This window comes from Scyliorhinus canicula, chromosome 7 (assembly GCF_902713615.1).
Source record: "Scyliorhinus canicula chromosome 7, sScyCan1.1, whole genome shotgun sequence".
NCBI classification, from domain to species: Eukaryota; Metazoa; Chordata; class Chondrichthyes; order Carcharhiniformes; family Scyliorhinidae; genus Scyliorhinus; species Scyliorhinus canicula.
In genome coordinates, this window is record NC_052152.1 from 172,134,475 (window position 1) to 172,160,180 (window position 25,706).

Consider the following 25,706-nt stretch of genomic DNA (forward strand, 5'->3'; position numbering starts at 1 on the left):
TAATTATTTTCTAAAATTACAAATTTATACATATTTCACCCATATTAATTATGTAACGTTTAACTATCTTAAGCATTTATTTACCATTGCTTATTTTCATTTGTATTTATGCATTTACAATGAAATCGAATCATTAATATCTTCAGGATTATGTTCGGGACAGAAATTATTGGATTGTGATCCCTGGAAAATCAGTTTCGAGCTCTTACATGAAGCCCATGAAGAAATTGAGGGGGGAGGGGGGTTTTAGGCCATAGGTCATGAGATTGACTTTTACATGAGTATCAACTGGTAGCACGGTAGCACAGTGGGTAGCACTGTTGCTTCACAGTGCCAGGGACCCGGGTTTGATTCCTGGCTTGGGTCACTGTCTGTGCGGAGTCTGCACGTTCTCCCTGTGTCTGCGTGGGTTTCCTCTGGGGCATCCAGGTTTCCTCCCACATCCTGAAAGACGTGCTTGTTAGATGAATTGGACATTCTGAATTCTCCTTCAGTGTACCCGAAAAGATGCCGAAGTGTGGCGACTAGGCGATTTTCACAGTAACTTCATTGCAATGTCACTAATAAAAATATTATTATTATTATAAAGCTAATGGAAAACAAAGGGTGAAATTTAATGGGAAAAGTTTCAAATGTTATATTGGGCCCGACTTCCGTGGTCTTCCACGGCCCATATGTAATGGCACTTAATGTTGGAAATGATCCTCCATGGGCTTCACACTAGAACTGGCTGTCCCGCAACTGATTCACCAGACTTGCCCCTGGCAGCTCCATGCTAACAAGGGGGAACACTTCATAATCCTCCCTCTGAACACACTCCCAGGCAGAACATGAGCATGGCACCATGCAGGCCTGGTCCACCCTTTGGGGATGCCGACCTGGCGAGACTGCTGGACGCCATGGGGAGCGGTTGAGGCATCGGAACCGCATTTTTGAGCAGTCCGATGCACCGCTCAAGGACAACACGGGTGCAATATGAGCCTCATAATATTGGGTCTCGGCCTCGGTCTCCGGCCTCCGCACTGGCATCATCAGCCAGAAACTCATCCGGTACCCCTTATCCCCTGTGAGCAAACCCGTCATCCTGGGTTGGTCCTCAAAGACGCTGGGGAATTCCAAATTTCCCAGGATATAGCTGTAATGCATGCTCCCTGGGAAGTGTGCAAACATGCGCATGATCTGGAGGAAGTGGTTGCACGCAAGTTTAACATTCAGGGATAGAATCCTGTCCTGGAAATAAAGGGCACTCCCTGATGCCCTGATGCGTATGGTGACATGTGTGCCATCTATTACCCCCTGGACCTGGGGCATTCCTCTGATAGCAGAGAAACCTATGCCCCAGGATATTGATGAGCTTGGTGCAGCTCAAAGTTTATGTCATTAGCTGACCGGGCATACAGGTCATCCGTGACCTCATTAATGCACTTGTGGGCTGTAGCTTGGGAAATTCCGCACAAGTCCCCACTTGAGCCCTAGAATGAACCCGTTGCATAAAGGTTCAGCGTTCAGAGCTGCAGTGATCTTCAAGGCTACCAGGAGCGGCCACCCTCCTCCTCCAAAGGTGCCAGTTCCACGAGGACATGGCATGGGTGCCGGACCGTCTCCTTGTTGAGATGGAGCTTTGTGCGGCACATGCTGTTTGATATCTCCTTGCACAACCAACATTGCCAGCATTTCCCTCTGGGTCCCTTCCCAGCCTGATGGATTGCCAGGCCTTCTGGGTGTGACAGCCTGCTGCACATGGGGTGCCGCCTCCAGCCCACGTCGATGCTGCTGCCTTCTCCGGCGTCTGTTCGCCTGGCCTGCCGCCAGCACCACTTGCCACTGTGTGGTCAACAACATCGTCCACGTTTGTACCTATAAGGAATTGGAGAAGAAGAGAGACTGACAATCAGTTAGGGCTTCCACACTGGGACACTAATAGACTCCGAACCTCCCCCACCCTTTTGTGCCCTGCCTTCTCTCAGAGTGCCATTGCCATCCACTAAGCCAGTTGTACTGGAGAACCCCACTCTACACACCCATCCCCGGCCACAGCAGGGGCCCCTAGACCCCAAACCCTGACCCCTGCCGGAATCACCCAGGAGACCATGCTTCAGTGCCCTCCACTGATTCATACGCACCTCTGGTCGCGGGGATATCCCCAGTGCTGCAGCCCAGCTCTTGGGTGTTTGATTGTTGGCTGCTGGCTCTGTGGTGCTGATGCCTCCAGGTTTAGGCAGAGTATCCAGGCCTCACAGTTTAATTGGAATGCTGTGCAATAATACTCGTCTGAGACATTGGAACATTGGAATTAGGAGCAGAAGTAGGCAATTCATCCCTTCGAGCCTGCAGCGACATTCAATCAGACCATGGCTGATCTCTTCCTGACCTCAAATCCATCTCCTTACCAGTTCTCCATATCCCTTCAACCAGTTTTTAAAATTATAAATGTATCTATTTCCTTCTTGGAACCATTTAATGATTCAGGCTCCACCGCACCATGGGGCAGCGAGTTCCACAATTCACCACTCTCTAGGAGAAGTAGAACCTCTTCATCACAATTTTAAATCTACCGCATTTCAACCTATATCTGTGACCTCTTGTTCCAGATTGCCCCACGGGGGAACATTTGGTCTACATTTACTTTATCAATCTCTTTTAGTATTTTAAATACTTCGATCACATCCCCTCTCATCCTCCTAAACTACAGCGAGTATAAGACCAAAGTATAAGGCCGGAGTGAGACACATCCAGAGTGGGAATTTGGAACTTGGTAATTTGGTGCCGTGAGGTAATTCGGTGCAGAGTGGGAGAAGGTGCTTTTTCCCTACTATTTTGTTCTCTCTCTTTCTTCTGGCCTGTAGGGAGAGAACCAGAGAGCATCTGAGAATCTGGAAATGTAAGTGATTTTTATTTATTATCTTTTCAAATTGTGTTGGGGAGGGGGGGAACTGAAGTGACATCACATAAAAGTTGTGACCTGATTGGCTGGTTGGGAAGCTACACTAAATTAAAAAATTAAGCATTGTTAAACTAATTAAACATAATTACTTATTACTTAATTATAATTTAGAGGGTTATCAAAGCCAGAGATCGGAGAGTACTGTATTTAGCTTTCACATTTGTAGTTGAAATCTAGTGCTAGGAAACATATAGTTAATCAGTAACTTTTTTAAAAAACTTTTACATTTAATTTACTAATTAATTGGCGCAATGTCAATTAGAGGGGTGCAGTGCTCTGACTGTGAGATGTGACAGGTCCGGGAGGCTTCCAGCGTCCCGGATGGCTTCATCTGCAGAAAGTGCACCCAACTGGAGCTCCTCACAGACCTCATGGTTCGGTTGAAGCAGCAGTTGGATGCACTTAGGAGCATACAGGTGGCGGAAAGCATCATAGATAGCAGTTATATAAATGTGGTCACACCCAAGGTGCAGGCAGAGAAATGGGTGACCACCAGAAAGGGCAGGCAGTCAGTGCAGGAATCCCCTGTGGTTGTCCCCCTCTCGAACAGGTATACCCCTTTGGACACTGTCGGGGGGGGGATAGCCTATCAGGGGAAAACAGCAGCAGCCAGAGCAGTGGCACCACGGCTGGCTCTGATGTTCAGAAGGGAGGGTCAAAGCGCAGAAGAGCAATAGTCATAGGGCACTCTATAGTCAGGGACACAGTTAGGCGCTTCTGTGGACGTGAAAGAGACTCCAGGATGGTAGTTGCCTCTCTGGTGCCAGGGTCCACGATGTCTCAGAACGGGTAGCGGGCATCCTGAAGGGGGAGGGCAAGCAGGCAGAGGTCGTTGTACATATTGGTACTGACGACATAGGCAGGAAGGGGCATGAGGTCTGCAGCAGGGGTTCAGGGAGCTAGGCAGAATGTTAAAAGACAGGACCTCTAGGGTTGTAATCTTGGGATTACTCCCTGTGCCATGTGCCAGTGAGGCTAGAAATAGGAAGATAGAGCAGCTAAACACGTGGCTAAACAGCTGGTGCAGGAGGGAGGGTTTCCATTCTCTGGACCACTGGGAGCTCTTCCGGGGCAGGTGTGACCTGTATAAGAAGGACGGGTTGCATCTAAACTGGAGAGGCATAAATATCCTGGCCGCGAGGTTTGCTAGGTTTAAATACGGGAGGTTTAAACTAGTATGGCAGGGGGGTGGGCACCGGAGCAATAGGCCAGAAGGTGAAATCATTGAGGGAGAACTAGGGAATAGGGCCAGTATGGCCCTGAAGCAGAGCAGACAGGGAGATGTTGCTGAACACAGCGGGTCTGGTGGCCTGAAGTGCATATGTTTTAATGCAAGAAGTATTACGGGTAAGGCAGATGAACCTAGAGCTTGGATTAGTACTTGGAACTATGATGTTGTTGCCATTACAGAAACCTAGTTGAGGGAAGTACAGGATTGGCAGCTAAATGTTCCAGGATTTAGATGTTTCAGGCGGGATAGAGGGGGATGTAAAAGGGGTGGCGGAGTTGCGCTACTGGTTAGGGAGAATATCACAGCTGTACTACGGGAGGACACCTCAGAGGGCAGTGAGGCTATATGGGTAGAGATCAGGAATAAGAAGGATGCAGTCACAATGTTGGGGGTTTACTACAGGCCTCCCAACAGCCAGTGGGAGATAGAGGAGCAGATAGGTAGACAGATTTTGGAAAAGAGTAAAAACAACAGGGTTGTTGTAATGGGAGACTTCAACTTCCCGAATATTGACTGGGACTCACTTACTGCTGGGGGCTTAGACGGGGCAGACTTTGTAAGGAGCATCCAGAAGGGCTTCTTAAAACAATATGTAGACAGTCCAACTAGGGAAGGGGCTGTACTGGACATGGTATTGCGGAATGAGCCCGGCCAGGTGGTAGAAGTTTCAGTAGGGGAGCATTTCGGGAACAGTGACCACAATTCAGTAAGTTTTAAAGTGCTGATGGACAAGGATAAGAGTGGTCCTAGGGTGAATGTGCTAAATTGGGGGAAGGCTAATTATAACAATATTAGGCGGGAACTGAACAACCTAGATTGGGGGCAGATGTTTGAAGGTAAATCAACATCTGACATGTGGGAGGCTTTCAAGTGTCAGTTGAAAGTAATTCAGGACCGGCATGTTCCTGTGAGGAAGAAGGATAAATACGGCAAATTTCTAGAACCTTGGATAACGAGAGATATTTTAGGCCTCATCAAAAAGAAAAAAGAGGCATTTGTCAGGGCTAGACGGCTGGGAACAGACGAAGCCTGTGCGGAATATAAGGAAAGTAGGAAGGAACTTAAGCAAGGAGTCAGGAGGGCTAGAAGGGGTCACTAAAAGTCATTGGCAAATGGGGTTAAGGAAAATCCCAAGGCTTTTTACATGTACATAAAAAGCAAGAGGGTAGCCAGGGAAAGGGTTGGCCCACTGAAGGATAGGCAAGGGAATCTATGTGTGGAGCCAGAGGAAATGGGCGAGGTACTAAATGAATACTTTGCATCAGTATTTACCAAAGAGAAGGGATTGGTGGATGTTGAGTCTGGAGAAGGGTGTGTAGATAGCCTGGGTCACATTGAGATCCAAAAAGACGAGGTGTTGGACGTCTTGAAAAAATATTAAGGTAGATAAGTCCCCAGGGCCTGATGGGATCTACCCCAGAATACTGAAGGAGGCTAGAGAGGAAATTGCTGAGGCCTTGACAAAAATCTTTGGATCCTCACTGTCTTCAGGTGATGTCCCGGAGAACTGGAGAATAGCCAATGTTGTTCCTTTGTTTAAGAACGGTAGCAAGGATAATCCAGGGAACTACAGGCTGGTGAGCCTACGTCAGTGGTAGGGAAATTACTGGAGAGAATTCTTCGAGACAGGATCTACTCCCATTTGGAAGCAAATAGACGTATTAGTGAGAGGCAGCATGGCTTTGTGAAGGGGAGATCGTGTCTCACTAACTTGATAAGAGTTTTTCAAAGAGGTCACAAAGATGATTGATGCAGGTAGGGCAGTGGATGTTGTCTATATGGACTTCAGTAAGACCTTTGACAAGGTCCCTCATGGTAGACTGGTACAAAAGGTGAAGTCACACGGGATCAGGGGTGAGCTGGCAAGGTGGATACAGAACTGGCTAGGTCATAGAAGGCAGAGAGTAGCAATGGAAGGTTGCTTTTCTAATTGGAGGGCTGTGACTAGTGGTGTTCTAATGCAGGTAGGGAATATACAGTGAATGGTAAAACCCTCACGAGTATTGAAAGTCAGAGAGATCTAGGTGTACAGGTCCACAGGTCACTGAAAGGGGCAACACAGGTGGAGACGGTAGTCAAGAAGGCATACAGCATGCTTGCCTTCATTGGCCGGGGCATTAGTATAAGAATTGGCAAGTCATGTTGCAGCTGTATAGAACCTTAGTTAGGCCACACTTGGAGTATAGTGTTCAATTCTGGTCGCCACACTACCAGAAGGGTGTGGAGGCTTTAGAGAGGGTGCAGAAGAGATTTACCAGGATGTTGCCTGGACTGGAGGGCATTAGCTATGAGGAGCGGTTGAATAAACTCGGTTTGTTCTCACTGGAACGACGGAGGTTGAGGGGCGACCTGATAGAGGTCTACAAAATTACGAGGGGCATAGACAGAGTCGATAGTCAGAGGCTTTTCCCCAGGGTAGCGGGGTCAATAACTAGGGGGCATAGGTTTAAGGTGTGAGGGGCAAGGTTAGAGTAGATGTACGAGGCAAGTTTTTTACACAGAGAGTAGTGGATGTCTTGAACTCGCTTCCGGAGGAGGTGGTGGAAGCAGGGACGATAGTGACATTTAAGGGGCATCTTGACAAATACATGAATAGGATGGGAATAGAGGGATACGGACCCAGCCTCCCCGAACAGACGCCGGAATGTGGCGACTAGGGGCTTTTCACAGTAACTTCATTGAAGTCTACTCGTGACAATAAGCGATTTTCATTTTCAGGAAGTGTAGAAGATTTTAGTTTAGTCAGGCAGCATGGTCGGCACGGGCTTGGAGGGCCGAAGGGCCTGTTCCTGTGCTGTACTTTTCTTTGTTCTTTGTTCATTGTTAAATCTCTCCTCATACGTCAACGCTTTCATCCCCGGCTTAATCTGGTGAACCTCCTCTGAACTGCCTCCAATGCCATCACTTCCTTCGTTTGATAAGGTTCCCCACGGTAGGCTATTGCAGAATGTACGGAAGTATGGGATTGAAGGTGATTTAGCGGTTTGGATCAGTAATTGGCTCGCTGAAAGAAGACAGAGGGTGGTGGTTGATGGCAAATGTTCATCCTGGAGTTCAGTTACTAGTGGTGTACCGCAAGGATCTGTTTTGGGGCCACTGCTGTTTGTCATTTTTATAAATGACCTGGAAGAGGGTGTAGAAGGATGGGTTAGTAAATTTGCAGATGACACGAAGGTCGGTGGAGTTGTGGATAGTGCTGAAGGATGTTATAGGATACAGAGGGACATAGATAAGCTGCAGAGCTGGGCTGAGAGGTGGCAGATGGAGTTTAATGCGGAAAAGTGTGAGGTGGTTCACTTTGGAAGGAGTAACAGGAATGCAGAGTACTGGGCTAATGGCAAGATTCTTGGTAGTGTAGATGAACAGAGAGATCTCGGCATCCAGCTACCTAAATCCCTGAAAGTTGCCACCCAGGTTAATAGGGCTGTTAAGAAGGCATATGGTGTGCTAGCCTTTATAAGCAGGGGGATTGAGTTTCGGAGCCACAAGGTCATGCTGCAGCTGTACATAACTCTGGTGCGGCCGCTCCTGGAGTACTGCGTGCAGTTCTGGTCATCACATTATAGGAAGGATGTGGAAGCTTTGGAAAGGGTTCAGAGGAGATTTACTAGGATGTTGCCTGGTATGGAGGGAAGGTCTTACGAGGAAAGGCTCAGGGACTTGAGGTTGTTTTCATTAGAGAGGAGATGGAATTCCTTGCCCAGTGAAGCAGTTGAGGCTCCTTCATTACATGTTTTTAAGGTAAAGATAGATAGTTTTTTGAAGAATAAAGGGATTAAGGGTTATGGTGTTCATGCCGGAAAGTGGAGCTGAGTCCACAAAAGATCAGCCATGATCTAATTGAATGGCGGAGCAGACTTGAGGGGCCAGATGGCCTACTCCTGCTCCTATTTCTTATGTTCTTATGTTCGTCAAATAAGGAGACCAAAACTGGATGCACTACAGCTGATGTGGTCTCACGAACACCCTGTACAATTGCAACAACACCTCTCTACTTTTATACTCCAGTCCTTTTGCAATAAATGGTAACATTCCATTTGCCTTTTTTATTACATGCTGAACCTGCATACTGACTTTCTGCAATTCATGAACAAAGATATCCAGGCCTGTCCTGACGCATTTTGAATCTGCTTTCCATTTAGATAATAATTTGCCATTGTATTTATTTGGCCAAATGGATAACCTCACACTTATCCACATTAAACTCCATCTGCCAAATTTTGGCTCATTTTCCAGGTCTATCTGAATCCGTCTATAAACTCCTTATCTCCTCTTTACTGCCTGCTTTCCCACATATTTGAATATCAACCACAAATTTTGCTGTGTTACACTCTGTCCCTGCTTGCAGATCATTTATATAGATTGAAAAAAACCCCCAAATACACGGTATCACCCCTCACAGGTGTGTCAACAGAAACAATGGATAAATCTGAGAATGTGTTATCATGTCCATGCATATTGTGGAGTGAAAATAGTCCCCCCCCAAACACCCCCCCCCCCCCCGCCATTGAGCCACTTCCACATTATTTAAAGGAGCGGTAAACGGTGCCCGCCTAACCTCTCACTGGGGAGCAGGTGAGTTCCCAGGAGGCCATTAGATTGGAATTCCGCCTTGCTATCGAGATGGAGATTGGCTTTAATTGGTGCCTTGCCATGTCTGGGTGAGATCTGGAACTCACCAACGGGAATGGGCTGGTTAGGTTGCAAACTGATTCGTGCCCGGCAGGGGTCTCGAATTTAGTCTCTCCCGCTATTTAACTGGTGCGTAGATCCACGCGGGAGCAACGCGGCCGTTAAATCGCACCCATAGTTGGATGACAGGTCATATGGGACTTTATACTCTAATATGATGCTAAATTGCATGTCATTAAAAATGAATTAAACTCATGACTCAGTCGAGTCAGGACCACACTTTTACTTGACTTTTTCTTAATAAATATGCAATTTTCTTTCTTTCTAAGCCCCAAACCGTTGTCACTCGTAGCTTCATAAATCATGTACTGTATATATGCAACGTAACTTGCCTTTAAATCCTTAAGGACTGTAAGCAATGTAATCAAAACTCTCAGCATTGTTTCTTCTGGAAGTATTTGAAAATAAAATCATACCAATTTAGAAACTCCATTTATGATTTCAACAACCAGAATAGATTTTCTCGATGTCACCCATAATTTTGCTAGATAAATGACCTGCTTGAATTTTCAGAAAATATTTCAACAGTTTAATATTATAACATATGTATATTTTGCTCCTTCTGCAAATTACTTTTTTCCTCCCTGAAGGCTACAATTGTATGAGATTCAGGATTCTGCCAGTCCTCTGGTACTTCACCATAGTCACCATTTTTCAAGTGTGAATGTAGATGATGAGCGTGGGTAGGCTATTTGAAAACTCAGCACATCAGAGCTGAACCTAATCTTGTCCTCACTTGATGTTGATACACGTTCAGTTTAGGAATCACTGGATACTATTTTTCAATCTCTAGCCCAGAGCGCTGAGGCCTGATCACAGTACATAAATGGCTGGATGCTACATTCGGTAGTGATGCAGTTTCCAGTCTTTTTGAAATGTTCTATTATTTAGTTGTTAGTTGCGATACAGTTATTCTTTCTGTGTAAATGAATGCAAAAGAAAAATGCTTGACACGTCTCCTCACTGTTCCATCCATTCCCCTTTCCCCTCAATTTCAGCGGCTTCCCATTTCAGCTTTTGTCGAAATGCCCTGGATCAAAGTGTGTCAGCAGATGATTTAAACTACAGGTTGCAAGATGATGCTGTGAACCTTGCCTGGAACGATGGGAGAAGTCAACGGACAGCTGGGGGCAGAAATATAAAGCTGCTACAACAGCCAGGAACAGAGCATTTTCAGGTAGTTGGAAGGATTTGCATGTTCATATTATTTCTTGTTGAACATATAAGATTGTCTGATCCATACTTTGCAGACAGATCCTAACCATCTATTGGGATGCATATTTGATTTTTAACTTTGCTTTAATACACAAGAAAATACATTGGTTTAACAAAGTACATGAGAAATTATTCCTATAAACAGTAGGACTTTTCATTTGATAATACTGGCAGGTTCGGTATGATCTGTAAGTGTTACTCCTAACTCAGATTTAAAGATAGATAAGGGCCAATTTTAACTCCTTCCATCTGTTATAAACAGGGCTGTGGGATCACAGAAATATGTCTGGTCACTTTGTTCATTTACAGTGATGCTCTAGCCAGTATAGTTTTGGATAGGGTTGCATGGTGATTGGCCAGAGTGGCGGGCTGTTTTAGCCAGATCCCACCATTAATGTACAAATAGGGGTCCTATGACACACATTGAACTTCAATTCCAATTTCACAGTAGAAATAGGTGCCGTGTATGTTATGCTTGCTTCTGCCATTCATACTAGGCAGTGAGTGATCTAACTAGTGAGGACTACCGGAGGTTGCTAAAAAGTAGTACTGTCTTTTTCCTCTTTCTCCGATAAGCTCTTTTAAAAAATACGGTCTTAGAATGTCAGCATTGTTAGCAAGGCCATCATTTACTACCCAACACTACATGATCTTGAGAAGGTGCCAGTGAACCACCTTTCAGAACCACTGTATACATTCACACAGTGGTGTTCGGAAGGGAGTTCCAGGATTTTGACCTGGTGGCAATGACGGAACATTTATGTAGTTCTAAATAAGATGGTGTGTGATTTGGAGGGGAACTTGCAAATGGTGGTCTTTCCACACATCTGAGGAATTGAGAATAGTGCTCAACTCTGTGAAATTATAGGGCAGCACGGTGGTGCAGTGCAGCGCCGGCCCTAGGGTTGCTGGCGCCCCGGGCAAGCTGAACTTCGGCGCCCTTGGGGGGGGCGGGGCGGGGGGGGGAGGGGCGGGGGGGCCGGGGGGGGGGGGGGGGAGGGGCCGGGGGTGGGGGGGGGGGGGGGAGCGGGGCCGGGGGGGGGGGAGCGGGGCCGAGGGGGGGGGAGCGGGGCCGAGGGGGGGGGAGCGGGGCCGAGGGGGGGGGGGAGCGGGGCCGAGGGGGGGGGGGGTAGCGGGGCCGAGGGGGGGGGCAGCCCTGGGGGAGGGCGGCCACCGCGCATGCGCTGGTTGGCACCGGCCCAACTGCGCATGCGCGGGACCCGAGTCTCTGGCGCCCCCCAGCACATGGCGCCCCGGGCGACTGCCCGAGTTGCCGGTGCCTTGAGCCGGCCCTGGTGCAGTGGTTAGTATTGCTGCCTCATAGCGCCGAGTTCCCAGGTTTGATCCCGGCTCTGGGTCACTGTCCGTGTGGAGTTTGCACATTCTCCGTCTGCGTGGGTTTTGCTCCCACAACCCAAAGATGTGCAAGATAGGTGGATTGGTCACGCTAAATTGCCCCTTAATTGGAAAAAAAATCGGGTACTCGAAATTTAGTTAAAATTTTTTTTTTTTAAACTCTGTGAAATTATCGGCAAACACCACCACTTCTGACCTCATTTTGGAGGGAAGGTCATTGATAAAACAGCTGAAGATGTTTGGACCTAGGATGTAATGCTGAGGAACACTTACAGTGATGTTCTGGGTTTCCAACACCACGATTATCTTCCTTTGTGCTCGGTATGACTCCAACCAGTGGAGAACTTTCCCCTGATTCCCATTGATTGCAATTTTGCTGGGGTTCCTTGATACCACACTTGGTATCTTGGTGTCAAGGGCAACCATTTTAATCTCACTACTGTAATTTGGCTCTTTTGTCCATGTTTGAGCCACGGCTCTAATGAGATCAGTATTTGAGTGGCTCTGGCAGAAACCAAAGTAAACACCATAGAGCAGGTTGTTGTAGAGTAAGTGCTTTAATAGCACCTTCCATTATTTTGCTGATGATTGAGACTAGACTGATAAAGTATCAGGATTGGATTTGTCCTGATTTTTTGTGGACTTGGGCAATTTTTCACATTTGTGGTCAGATGCCTGTATTTTAGCTGCCCTGGATCAGCTTGGCTAAGTCGTGGTTAGTTCTGGAGCACAAGTCTTGAATACTATAGCTGAGATGTTTTCAGTATCCATAGCCTTTGTTGCATCCAGTGGCGACAGATTTAAAAATCATCACTTTAAATGAATCATATTGTTTGAGGACTGGCTTCTATTATGTTCAGGGCTCTTAGGATGAGACCTTGTGGTGCAGAGTGGTAGTGTCCCAGCTGCTAAGGCCAGGACTTGTTGATCACGGAAGGAGCATTCAATGCAGTTTGGGACTCCTTCCACCACTTCCCTCGCTATACCCCAAAGGGGAAAAAAAAGTGTGGGTGTGAAGTTATGCTTTAAAAAAAAGGAGACCGAAAGTTCGCGACTCTGGAGGAGCTGGAGGGGAAGTGGAACCTCCCCCCTGGGAATGCTTTCAGGTATATGCAGATCAGGGCATTTGTTAAGCGCAGGTGGCGGAGTTTCCGCGGCTGCCGCCAAGGGGGGTGCAGGATAGGGTGCTCTCGGGGACGTGGGTCGGTGAGGGGAAGATCTCGGCAATTTATCAGTTGAGGCAGGAGGAGGAGGCTTCATTAGAGGAGCTCATAGCGACGTGGGAGGAAGAGTTAGGGGAAGAGATTGAGGATGGAACGTGGTCGGACGCCCTGGAGAGGGTGAACTCGTCCTCTTCTTGCGCACGGTACAGCTTAATTCAGCTGAAGGTTCTGCATAGGGCGCACATAGGATGAGCCGGTTCTTTGGACGGGAAGACAGGTGCGGGAGGTATTCGAGAGGCCCAGCGAACCACACCCATATGTTTTGGGCATGTCCGGCCTTGGAAGGGGATGGCGGGGACTTTGTCTGAAGTGGTCGGGTCTAGGGTCAGGCCGGGCTGGGGGCTCGCGACGTTTGAGGTAGCTTCAGAGCCGGGAGTGCAGGAGGCGAGAGAGGCCGGCATTTTGGCCTTTGCGTCTCTAGTAGCCCGGCGCAGGATTCTGTTACAGTGGAGGGACATGTGGCCCCCGAGTTCGGAGGCCTGGATCAATGACATGGCTGGGTTTATCAAGCTGGAGAAGGTTAAGTTTGCCCTGAGGGGGTCGGTACAGGGGTTCTTTCGGCGGTGGCAGCCCTTTCTTGATTTCCTGGCGAAGGGGTTGAGGATGGTCAGTTTCAGCAGCAACCTGGGGGGGGTTCAGGCCTGGTTAAGGGGGTTTGTTTTTGCGACGGTGGGCTTGTTATTTTCTTCTTTCTTGTATTGTTGTTTGTTATTATTTATTATTCTGCTTGGGGGGGGGGGGAAGGGGAGTTATTTTATTGTTTCAGTGTAGAACCACACCTTGTCTACTTTAACTGTGGGGAGAAAATTTGTTGTTGAAAAACTTGAATAAAAATTTTTTTTTTTTAAAAAAGGAGACCGAGATGGATCATCCACTCAGTACTTCTAGTTGAAGTAGTTGTAAAATCTTTTTATCCTTTCTTTTAGTCTCTTAATTTCTTCCAATTTAGCTCTCTCACTTTATAGTTATCTTTCTCAATCTCTTTCCTCACTATCTCCATGTGTTGTTTTTGTCCTTACCTTTTCATTTATAACCTTTTTGCTCCACATCTGCCATTTACTGTCTCACTCTTTAATCCTACAGGTTTTCCTTTATGCAAATCTAAAACTCTAGCCAAATATTGCCAATTACCAATCACCCTCTTACTTTGACCCTATAATCCTACTTTTGATTGAATCCCATGTTGATTAGATCCCAGCACACTGTCGGCATGGGCTGTTACCGACTCTATTCCTATGTTAGTTACTGAATGAATATTAGTTGTGCAGTACCTCCAAGCCTTTTGTACCATTGAGCAACATGAGGATGTTTTAATTGGATTCAAGAAGGCAATCTATTGCCTAGATTGGCTATATTGCAGACAGGCAGGAAGCTATTCCTGAACTTAGACTACCTCTACATTCCTCTTGGCTGAACAGCTGAGTATAGAAGCAAAGTTAAAGTTGGAGTTGGACTGCCATAAGCAAATCTTTGAAGGTTCACTTTAAACACTGGTGCAACCACCTGGAAATATACCACATATTTCCTCAGCTATCCTTGCATACTAAGGTCTGCTGTCATGATCAAAATCAGCTAATTTAGAATTGATTGCAGATTGAATCTAGCATCCTCCTAATTTATATAAGTCAACTAGTCACTGAATGTTGACATTCCACTTTTCAATCTCTTAAAGGCAATTGAAAATGAGCTATTTTCCCCAGATTTCTTAAATGCTTCACCAATAAGTCATTCACTTTTGCAGAACTTGTTTTTCTCAAATGAAGACAATTGGGCTTTTGAGCTACACAAATTAGTCTACTAAATTGTGTTTATGTATTTTACTGTCTTTTTACTGCGTGCCAGATGTGTCAAATCAGAGTATAATGAATTTGCATAATTGCAGGATTCCTTTGAGAGCACTGAACTTCTTAAACTTTATGTCAAAAGACTGTATTCATCCATCTATCTTAAAGCACAATATTCATGTTGTTACCATGGTGCAAAGGCCATTCCCTTATGCTCTGTGAAAAATACAATCAGTTTCTGTCTTCATCACTAACTTAGAAGAAGTAGTTGTAGATATGAACATGCAATGTGATTCATGCCAACTGGTGATTTCGGCAAATATCTGAGTGTAGAATTAAACTGTTAAATTTTGACCCGCTTTACATTGTCCTGAAAGTATGAATAAAGGCAAACTAACATTTTTTAAAATCTTGCTTTCATAAAGTGTCTTATCATTCGTGTGATAACCCTCATGATCCTCGTAAGGGTTTTCACATCACTCATTGATTTCCCTGTGGGGCTCGTGAAGTATGAGTTCGCATGGGGAGATCAATGAGTGATCTTTCATGATCCTCATGAGGGTTATCACAATTCTGCATCCCCGACATCCCACTCTCCTAAGTCTTGACGTGTACATAAAGTCACATTAACAGTTGGCCAGGGTACCAGCGGAACTATTCCGTACATAATGTAAATTGCTGAGCAATATCCAACTTCCAAAGACTGAACCAGCTCAAGGAGAAAGCATGTCCTTATTTTCTCAGGAAATTACAAGCTTATGACTTTGTCAACATTTCCCACCTCCTGAGAATAGATAAAATAAAAATTAGGAGCTATCATTTGGCATGATGTCACCACAATTATGTTTACTCAAGGAATCATAATGTCCTTGAGTCAAGCTTTGTCATGCAAAAACATCGCAAAATGCATACAGGTCAAATAAAAGCTTCACATTGCAATCCTGAAACCAATTTCAGTGGAAATAAATCATTTGTAAAGTATATACTTAAGTATATACTTATATGTACACTGTATAAACATGTACAAAATGTAAGTATTACTCCAATAGAAATGACAAAATCTACCAGCTTTCTGTAGTTTCCCTAATCCCAGGCTGTTGTCACAATCCTCAATCATCTGTAGCCAGTGACTGGCGAAACCACAATATGAATCCAGGCAAGTTAAATTAATTTTTTAACTGTGACACAGAAATCCCATGCAGAGCTAATAATTGAAGCAATGAAGCATATAATGCTCATGGCGAGGGATTATTATCTTCTTTGCTAAACTTTTATAACTTTTAAAATAATGTGATAAAATGCATAAAAGATTGGGAGCGTAGAGTTCAATAATGCGTAATTATGCACTTAATCTTGTAAGTAAAATGATCAAATCCTTCTGTGAATAACTGATTTTATACAATTTGATTCTAAATTCCAGTTTATTCTTAAACAATTCACCATAGTGGCAATTTTAACCTAATCTTTCTGCCAAGATGCCAATGAGTCATAAAGTCATAGGGTTTCTACAGCACGGAAAGAGGCCCTTCAGCCCATCGTGTCCACGGTGGCCATGATGCACCTATCTCGTCTCATCCCATTTTACAGCATAGAACATAGAACAGTACAGCACAGAACAGGCCCTTCGGCCCTCGATGTTGTGCCGAGCAATGATCACCCTACTTAAACCCACGTAACCCGTATACCCGTAACCCAACAATCCCCCCCATTAACCTTACACTACGGGCAATTTAGCATGGCCAATCCACCTAACCCGCACATCTTTGGACTGTGGGAGGAAACCGGAGCACCCGGAGGAAACCCACGCACACACGGGGAGGACGTGCAGACTCCACACAGACAGTGACCCAGCCAGGAATCGAACTTGGGACCCTGGAGCTGTGAAGCATTGATGCTAACCACCATGCTACCGTGAGCACTTGACCCGTAGCCTTTTATGCTATGGCATTTCAAGTGCTCATCTAAATATTTCTTAAATGTTGTGAGGGTTCCCGCTCCTCCCACCCTTTCAGGCAATGTGTTCCAGATTTCAATCAACCAGTGGGTGAAAAAGTGTTTCCTCACATCTCCTCTAAACCACCTGCCCTTATTTTAAATCCATGTTTTATGCCTTGCCCAATTTTACTTGTCACTGATGTCTGGTTATTTACGGTGTTTTGGCTGTTTCTAACGCCATCTTCTAAACTAGCAGGTGGTCAATCCCCCTCCGCTTAGAAACATTCAGCTCTTCTACTTAGTAATAACACATAAACTCCACTGGGAAAACAAGTGGCTGAGATGAGAAAATGCTAAATCCTGGTTGCTACATTGTGAAATCCACTGTACTACAAAGCCCAGTGATGGAACAATGCAGCTGGTTAGCAGACTGGGAGGCAGAGCTTGCTAAATTGAGCCAAATTATTTAAACATAATGGAATCTTAAAATATTATAACTGGCAGTAGAGGAGACTATTATATTACAGTACATTAGAAATAGATTACTATAAAATATGATTTTGACAAGTGCAGAACTAATAAGTTAGAAATGTATTGAGTCTTTAGTTTCTATGTTGCAAAGCAATTAAAACAAATTACAGATCAATCACTGACAATTTAAGGATACATGTTTCATTATTTCACGTGGTCATTTTAAAGAACTTCTTTTCCCTACCTCAGAACCTCAGTTATAATCAGTTTTTGGGGTGTACTCACTTATGATTTGGAGTTGGGGACCAAGGGCAATGTGTCCAAGTTTGCAGATGACACTAAGATGAGTGGTAAAGCGAAAAGTACAGAGGATACTGGAAGTCTGCAGAGGGATTTGGATAGGTTAAGTGAATGGGATAGGGTCTGGCAGATGGAATACAATATTGACAAATGTGAGGTTATCCATTTTGGTAGGAATAACAGCAAACGGGATTATTATTTAAACGATAAAATATGAAAGCATGCCGCTGTTCAGAGAGACTTGGGTGTGCTAGTGCATGAGTCACAGAAGGTTGGTTTACAAGTGCAACAGGTGATTAAGAAGGCAAATGGAATTTTGTCCTTCATTGCTAGAGGGATGGAGTTTAAGACTAGGGAGGTTATGTTGCAATTGTATAAGGTGTTAGTGCGGCCACACCTGGAGTATTGTGTTCAGTTTTGGTCTCCTTACTTGAGAAAGGACGTACTGGCGCTGAAGGGTGTGCAGAGGAGATTCACTAGGTTAATCCCAGAGCTGAAGGGGTTGGATTATGAGGAGAGGTTGAGTAGACTGGGACTGTACTCGTTGGAATTTAGAAGGATGAGGGGGGATCTTATAGAAACATTTAAAATTATGAAGGGAATAGATAGGATAGATGCGGGCAGGTTGTTTCCACTGGCGGGTGACAGCAGAACTAGGGGACATAGCCTCAAAATAAGGGGAAGTAGATTTAGGACTGAGTTTAGGAGGAACTTCTTCACCCAAAGGGTTGTGAATCGATGGAATTCCTTGCCCAGTGAAGCAGTTGAGGCTCCTTCATTACATGTTTTTAAGGTAAAGATAGATAGTTTTTTGAAGAATAAAGGGATTAAGGGTTATGGTGTTCGGGCCGGAAAGTGGAGCTGAGTCCACAAAAGATCAGCCATGATCTAATTGAATGGCGGAGCAGGCTCGAGGGGCCAGATGGCCTACTCCTGCTCCTAGTTCTTATGTTCTTATGTTCTTATGATATAGGAAACACAGTAGTCAATTTGTGCACAGCAGGGTCTCACAAACAACAATGAAATAAAGGCCAGATTAAATGTTTTAGATGTTGGTTGAGGGATAAATATTTGCCAGGAGACCAGGAGAACTCCCCTGCTCATCCTCCAATAGTACTGGGAGATTTTTTACACCCATCTGAGAAGGCAGATGGTACCTTGGTTTTACAGTCTCATCTAAAACACAACACTTTTTATAGTACAGTACAGTACTCCCTATTTACTGCACCAAAGACTAACCTAGATTATATGCTCAAATATGTAGAGCAAGGCTTGAACCCACAACCATCTGAATCAAAGGCAAGAGCATTACTACTGAGCTAAGGCAAACATATCTATTTGCTGACTTCTGGTGGCGGCAATGAGGAGCTAAGCCGCACATTCGGCAACTCCCGCTGAAAATGGACTTTGGGGCTCTTTTCAGGGCCCCCAACGGAGCTGTGTCGGCAAATCCCGACGTGGGAAGAGGACAGGAGTCGAACCCAATGGTCCTATGGTCCGGACCAGGAGTGGGGTAAGGAGAAAACCGGAGAAACCACCCCTGAAAAAGCGGGGGAAGGAAGACAAAATGACGGCCGGCGGAGGCCTTGAGGAGCTGAGGCAGTGGGCTCAGGAGCAGAAAGCGACTCTGCTGCGCTGCTTTCAGGAGCTTAAGTTGGAGCTGCTGGAGTTGCTGAAGGTAACCAACAGGGAGCTGATGGAGACCCAGACAGCCCAGGGGGCTGCGAACCGGGAGCTGCAGCAGCAGGCCTCCGAAAGGGAGGATGAGGTCGTAGCCGTGGCGGGGAAGGTGGAGATGCACGAGGCGCTCCATAAAAGATGGCAGGAGCGGTTCGAGGAGCTGGACAACCGGTCGAGGAGGAAGAATTTGCGGATCCTGGGCCTCACGGAGGGGCTGGAGGGGTCGGACCTATGTGGCGGTTATGTTAAACTCGCTGATGGGGACTGGGTCCTTCCAAGGGCCCCTGGAGTTAGAGGGGGCCCACAAAATTCTGGCTAGGAGGCCCAAGCCGAACGAGCCGCCGCGGGCGGTGTTGGTGAGGTTTCATCGGTTCGTGAATCGTGAGTGTGTGCTCCGGTGGGCCAAGAAGGAGCGGAGCAGCAAGTGGGAGAACACGGAGGTGCGGATCTTCCAGGACTGAAGTGCGGAGGTGGCAAGGCAGAGGGCCGGATTTAACCAGAAGAAGGCGGTGCTCCATAGACGGAGTGTGAAGTTCGGCATGTTGCAGCCGGTGCATCTGTGGGTCACCTATAAGGATCGGCACCATTATTTTGAGTCCCCGGCGGAAGCGTTGGCTTCAGGCTGAGAAATTGGACTCAAACTGAGGGTCTAAGATGGGGGATGCTGTATTTGTATTTGCTTGGTTTATTGTAAGATGTGGGTTGGCCATAGGGTGGGTGGGGTGATGTCGATTTGTCTTTTCTATATGGGTTTTTCTGTAGGGGTCTGGTGGACGGGTTCGGGCAGGGGGGTAAACGGGGAGTTCGGGGAGCTGGTGGGGGGGACTGACAATGGGAGTAGCCCTGGAGGAGGCGGGGCCTGGCAGGGCGAAAGCGCGGGCTTTCTGCGGGTCTCCCACGCTGGGAGATGGTGGGGGCGGGGTCGGGGCTGAGAAGCGCGGGGTCGTTGCTGGCTGTTTTCTTTTCCCGCGCAAGAGCGGGGGGGGGGGGAGGACCCGTTGACGGGCACGATGGAGGAGGGGTAGTCCCACGTGGGGAGGAGTCGGAGGTAGGGCGGGAGTCGCCGGGGTCAGCAGAAGTTAGCTGGCTCACGGGAGTGCTATGGAGGGAGGGGCGCGGCTAGGAGGGGATCTTAGCCTTGGAGGGGGGGGAGGGGGGACCGGGTTGCTGCTGAAACGGTCAGGAAGGAGCTGGAGGACGCAGGGGGTGCTGGAGGGGGAGGGGGGGGGGGGGGGGGGGAGTTGCCGCCGTGGGAAACTGGCAGAGCGGGGGATGCTGGCCGGTGGTGGGCAAGGGATGGGGTATGGCTAATCGGCAGGGGAGGGGGGCAGGGAGCCCTCTGATCCGGCTGATAATCTGGAATGCGAGGGGGCTGAATGGGCCGGTCAAACGGGCCCGGGTATTTGCGCACCTGAAGGGGCTGAAGGCGGATGTGGCCATGCTCCAGGAGACACACCTGAGAGTCGTGGACCAGGTTCGGCTGAGGAAGGGATGGGTGGGCCAAGTATTTCATTCAGGGCTGGATGAGAAGAGTAGGGGGGTGGCGATCCTGGTGGGGAAGAAGGTGTCGTTTGAGGTGTTAAATGTGGTGGCTGACAGTGGCGGGAGGTATGTGATGGTGAGTGGTAAGTTGCAGGGGGAGCGGGTGGTGTTGGTGAATGTTTACGCCCCAAATTGGGACGATGCGGGGTTTATGCGGTGTATGTTGGGCCGCATTCTGGACCTGGAGGTGGGGGGCCTGGTCATGGGGGGGGACTTCAATACTGGATCCCCCATTGGATCGATCCAAGTCCCGGACGGGTAGGAGGCCGGCAGCGGCCAAGGTGTTGAGGGGATTTATGGACCAGATAGTGGGGGTGGATCCCTGGAGGTTTGCGAGGCGAAGGGCCAGGGAATACTCATTTTTCTCCCACGTACATAAGGCCTACTCGAGGATTGATTTTTTTGTTCTGAGCAGGGGGTTGGTTTCGAGGGTGGAGGATTATGGAATACTCCGCCATTGCCATTTCAGATCATGCCCCGCACTGTGTGGACCTCGGGCTGGGGGAAGAGAGGGACCAATGTCCGCTCTGGCACTTGGAGGTGGGACTGCTGGCAGATGAGGTGGCCAAGAGGGTTCGGGGGTGTATCGAGAGGTACCTTGAGGCCAATGACAACGGGGAGGTCCGAGTGGGGACGGTCTGGGAGGCATTGAAGGCGGTGATGAGGGGGGAACTGATCTCCATCCGAACCCATAGGGAGAGGGGGGAGCAGAGGGAGAGGGAGAGATTGATAGGGGAGATGGTGCGGGTGGATAGGAGATATGCGGAGGCTCCAGAGGAGGGATTGCTGGAGGAGAGGCATAGCCTTCAGGCCAGATTCGACCTATTGACTACCAGAAAGGCGAAAGCTCAGTGGAGGAAAGCACAGGGGGCGGTGTATGAATATGGGGAGAAGGCGAGCAGAATGCTGGCACACCAGCTCCGAAAGCGGGACGTGGCCAGGGAGATTGAGGGAGTGACGGATAAGGCTGGGAAGGTGGTGCGGAGGGGAGTAGATGTTAATGGGGTCTTCAGAGACTTCTATGGGGAACAGTACCGGTCGGAACCCCCGGTGGAGGGGGGTGGAATGGGGCGCTTCTTGACAAGCTGCGATTCCCGAGGGTAGAGGAGGAGCAGGTGGAGGGACTGGGGGCACCGATCGAGCTGGAGGAGGTGGTCAAAGGGATAGGGAGCATGCAGTCGGGGAAGGCGCCGGGGCCGGACGGGTTTCCGGCGGAATTTTATAAAAGGTATTTGGACCTGTTGGGCCCCCTGTTGGTCCGGACCTTTAACGAGGCGGGGGGGGGGGGGGGGGGGGGGCTTTGCCCCCAACTATGTCACAGGTGCTGATTTCCTTGATGCTGAAGCGGGACAAGGACCCTCTGCAGTGCGGGTCATATAGGCCGATTTCGCTGCTAAACGCCGACGCTAAGCTGCTGGCAAAGATCCTGGCCACTAGAATAGAAGATTGCGTGCCCGGGGTCATTCATGAGGACCAGACGGGGTTTGTGAAGGGAAGGCAGTTGAATATGAACGTGCGAAGGCGCCTCAATGTCATTATGATGCCGGCCATGGAAGGGGAGGCGGAGATAGTGGTGGCATTGGATGCGGAGAAGGCCTTTGATAGGGTTGAGTGGGAGTATTTGTGGGAGGTGTTGGAGAGGTTTGGGTTTGGGGAGGGGTTTATCCGGTGGGTGAGGCTGCTCTACGAGGCCCCGATGGCGAGTGTAGCCGCAAATAGGAGGAGGTCGGAATACTTTCGGCTGTACCGGGCGATGAGACAGGGGTGCCCCCTGTACCCCTTGCTCTTCGCGTTGGCGATTGAGCCCCTGGCCATGGCATTGAGGGAGTTAGGGAACTGGAGGGGCCTTGTGCGGGGTGGGAAGGAGCATCGAGTGTCGCTGTATGCGGACGACCTGTTGCTGTATGTGGTGACCCGGTGGGGGGAATGCCGGAGGTGATGAGGATTCTTAGTGAATTCGGGGGTTTCTCTGGGTATAAGTTGAACCTGGGCAAGAGTGAGTTGTTTGTGGTGCATCCGGGGGATCAAGGGGAGGGGATTGGTAGGCTCCCATTGAAGCAGGCAGGGAAGAGCTTCAGGTACCTAGGAGTCCAGGTGGCTGGGAGTTGGGGGGCCCTGCACAAGCTCAACCTCACAAGGTTGGTGGAGCAGATGGAGGAGGAGTTTAAGAGGTGGGATATGTTACCGCTGTCACTGGCGGGGAAGGTGCAGTCCGTTAAGATGACGGTGCTCCCGAGGTTTTTGTTCCTGTTCCAGTGCCTCTCCATCCTTATCCCGAAGGCCTTTTTTAGGAGGGTCAACAGGAGTATCATGGGATTTGCGTGGGCGCATGGGACTCCGAGGGTGAGAAGAGTGTTCCTGGAATGGGGCAGGGATAGGGGGAGCTGGTGTTGCCCAACCTCTGTGGGTACTATTGGGCTGCCAGCGCAGTGATGGTGCGTAAGTGGGTAAAGGACGAGGAAGGGGCAGCATGGAAGAGGATGGAGGTGGTGTCATGTGTGGGCACGAGCCTGGAGGCGCTGGTAACGGCGCCGTTGCCGCTCCCTCCAACGAGGTATACCATGAGCCCGGTGGTGGCGGCTACCCTCAAAATGTGGGGGCAATGGAGACGGCATAGGGGAGAAGTGGGGGGGCTCGATGGAGGCCCCGATATGGGGGAACCATCGGTTTATCCCAGGGAGCATTGATGGCGGATGTCTGGGCTGGCACAGGTTAGGAGGTTGAGGGACCTGTTTGTGGAGGGGAGGTTCGCGAGCTTGGGGGAGTTAGAGGGGAAGTTTGGGCTCCCCCTGGGGAACATGTTTAGGTACATGCAGGTGAGGGCGTTTGCCAGGCAGCAGGTAGAGAGGTTCCTCTTGCTACCCCCACGAGGGGTGCGGGATCGGTTGCTCTCGGGGGTGTGGGTTGGAGGAGGGAGGATTTCGGACATATACCGGGTAATGCAGGAGGTAGACGAGGCCTCAGTGGAGGAACCGAAGGGTAAATGGGAAGAGGAGCTGGGGGAGGAGATTGAGGAGGGGACGTGGGCGGATGCCCTGGAGAGAGTGAATTCCTCCTCTTCCTGTGTGAGGCTTAGCCTCATACAGTTCAAGGTGCTGCGTAGGGCCCACATGACTGGGACGAGGATGAGTAGGTTTTTCGGGGGCGAGGACAGGTGTGATAGGTGTTCGGGGAGCCCAGCAATCCACGCCCATATGTTTTGGGCGTGCCCAGCGTTGGGGGAGTTTTGGAAGGGGGTAGCAAGGACGGTGTCGAGGGTGGTGGGATCCAGGGTTGAGCCAGGCTGGACACTCACAATTTGTGGGGTTGCAGTGGAGCCGGTAGTGCAGGAGGTGATAGAGGCCGGTGTTCTGGACTTTGCGTCCCTAGTAGCCCGGCGGAGGATCTTGCTCCAATGGAAGGATGCGAGGCCCCCAAGCGTGGAGGCCTGGATCAATGATATGGCGGGGTTTATTAAATTGGAGAAGGTGAAATTTGCCCTGAGGGGATCAGTACAAGGGTTCTTTAGGCAGTGGCTGTCCTTCCTGGACTTCCTGGCGGAATGGTAGGGAAATAGGCCAGCAGCAGCGGCAACCGGCGGGGGGGGGGGGGGGGGGGGGGTTTGGGTCGGTGGGAGGGAGAACTGTGTACATGGGTTTGTGGGATGTGGCGGGTGCTATCTCTTTCCCTTTTGTTGTTTGGGTGTTCTTTTGTTTTTTTCTTTTGTTTGTAGTTGCTTTTGAAGTTGGGTGGGTATTGTTCTTGGGATGTTACCGCGGTTGTTTTGTTAATAGAGTTGAGATGTTTATATTTTGTAAAAATTTCAATAAAAATTATTTTTAAAAAAACATATCTATTTGCTAATTTAGAAAGAAATGTCATGTATTAATTTGATTCTTAGTACATTTTCAGTGATAAATGAGCAATTCTTTGAGAGCTGGAAACAGTATCTACTAAGGTTAAACTAGCCTGTCACTCTAGCTACGAGTCTATTCAACTAATTGTTTTAAGTACCTGTATTTAATTTAAAAGTGAACATTTAATCTATTTGAAGCTACGTAATGCCTGTTACATAGTCGATGTCCCAATTTGTGAAAAGAGTCAATCCATTTAGAAACAATCGAAAATTAATCTGGTTTTATCTTTGCCTTTACCTGTGTAAAATACTTGTTTTACTTGTTTGGCCTCCCAAAGCAAGTGCTCAGCTTGGAACTCAGTCGCGGCAAGTGGATAGCGGAATTCTTTAGGGATGTCCTCAAAGCATCCTTGAAGAGGTCAATTATTACTGCCGACTCATCGGAGTTCCTGCCTTGTGACCGACCAAAATGGAGAATTTTCATTTGGGAAGACCTCAAGCACAGAGAGTTCTTCAGGAACACACAGAGGCAACGTTGAGGCATTGGAGAGAGCGCACAAACCTGCAAACAACTGACCTACCTGGCCCTCCAAGCTGCACCTCCCCAATGCAGCAGAGTCTGCAGGTCGCACATTAGAGTGGAAACAAATCATCTTCGATCCTGAGGAATGCCTAAGGAGCCTTGTTTGGATCACATAAATGAGATTCAGTAAATAACATTTGTGCCAGCCCAAAATACATGGATCACATGTAATAGGATATTCCAGCATTCTCTATATTTCAGACAGGTAAATGGCACCACGCATGGCATTTATACAATAACACCTGCAAATTCACGTATCCTGGACATGGTGCAATGGTTTTCATGAAAGATAAGTAATTAGTTAAGTTCAGCTCAAATTAACTGATCATGAACACACTAAAAAATTCTCATGGTGCTGCACTGCACTTCAGGATGCTGTGATGTTTTGAAATGCATTGGATTCCTGGATATTGTCACCTTCAGCTGTTTGACCAAATCCTACTAAGTGTGGATGAGGCTTTGTGCAGACCGAACAGCTGAAGTATTTTGGGATTTATATTATGAACTTTGATTTTACATTATAATCCTCATGCCAGATCTATACTCTATGGATCCAGGTTCAACATAAAAGTTGGCAAATAAGTAGAACATAAATCAGCAAGTTCATCTATACCAGTAATTGGATCTTCATTACATTGCCTGTGAATACTACATTGTGACACTCCATACATAATAAACCATATTTTACTGAATAAATAGTGACATCGGAAGAATGAACGCTTACTAAGGTGCAAATTGGCCAGGAAATAATGGCAAGGAAGAGATAGCCAGTGAATTACGAATCACAAGTGGCTGGCAGATTTACACCGCCCTCGTTAGTCTCACAAAAGTGGCACGTTTGCAAGATTTTCATGAAGTTTCCTGAAAGTGCTTCAGTTAATTTTTCCATATCTACACTGCAGCACCAATAGTCTA

The 25,706-nt window shown here is 47.9% G+C and overlaps 1 protein-coding gene across 1 annotated transcript in view; it reads left to right on the forward strand.

Moving 5' to 3' along the window:
* The window catches only part of LOC119969544 (sterile alpha motif domain-containing protein 10-like), a 131,405-nt gene that overhangs the window by 12,700 nt on the left and 92,999 nt on the right, over nt 1-25,706 (forward strand). The window contains exon 2 of the mRNA XM_038803291.1: nt 9,866-10,044. Within this exon, the coding sequence (XP_038659219.1) occupies nt 9,866-10,044 (179 nt within the window). The remainder of the gene's footprint in view (nt 1-9,865; nt 10,045-25,706) is intronic.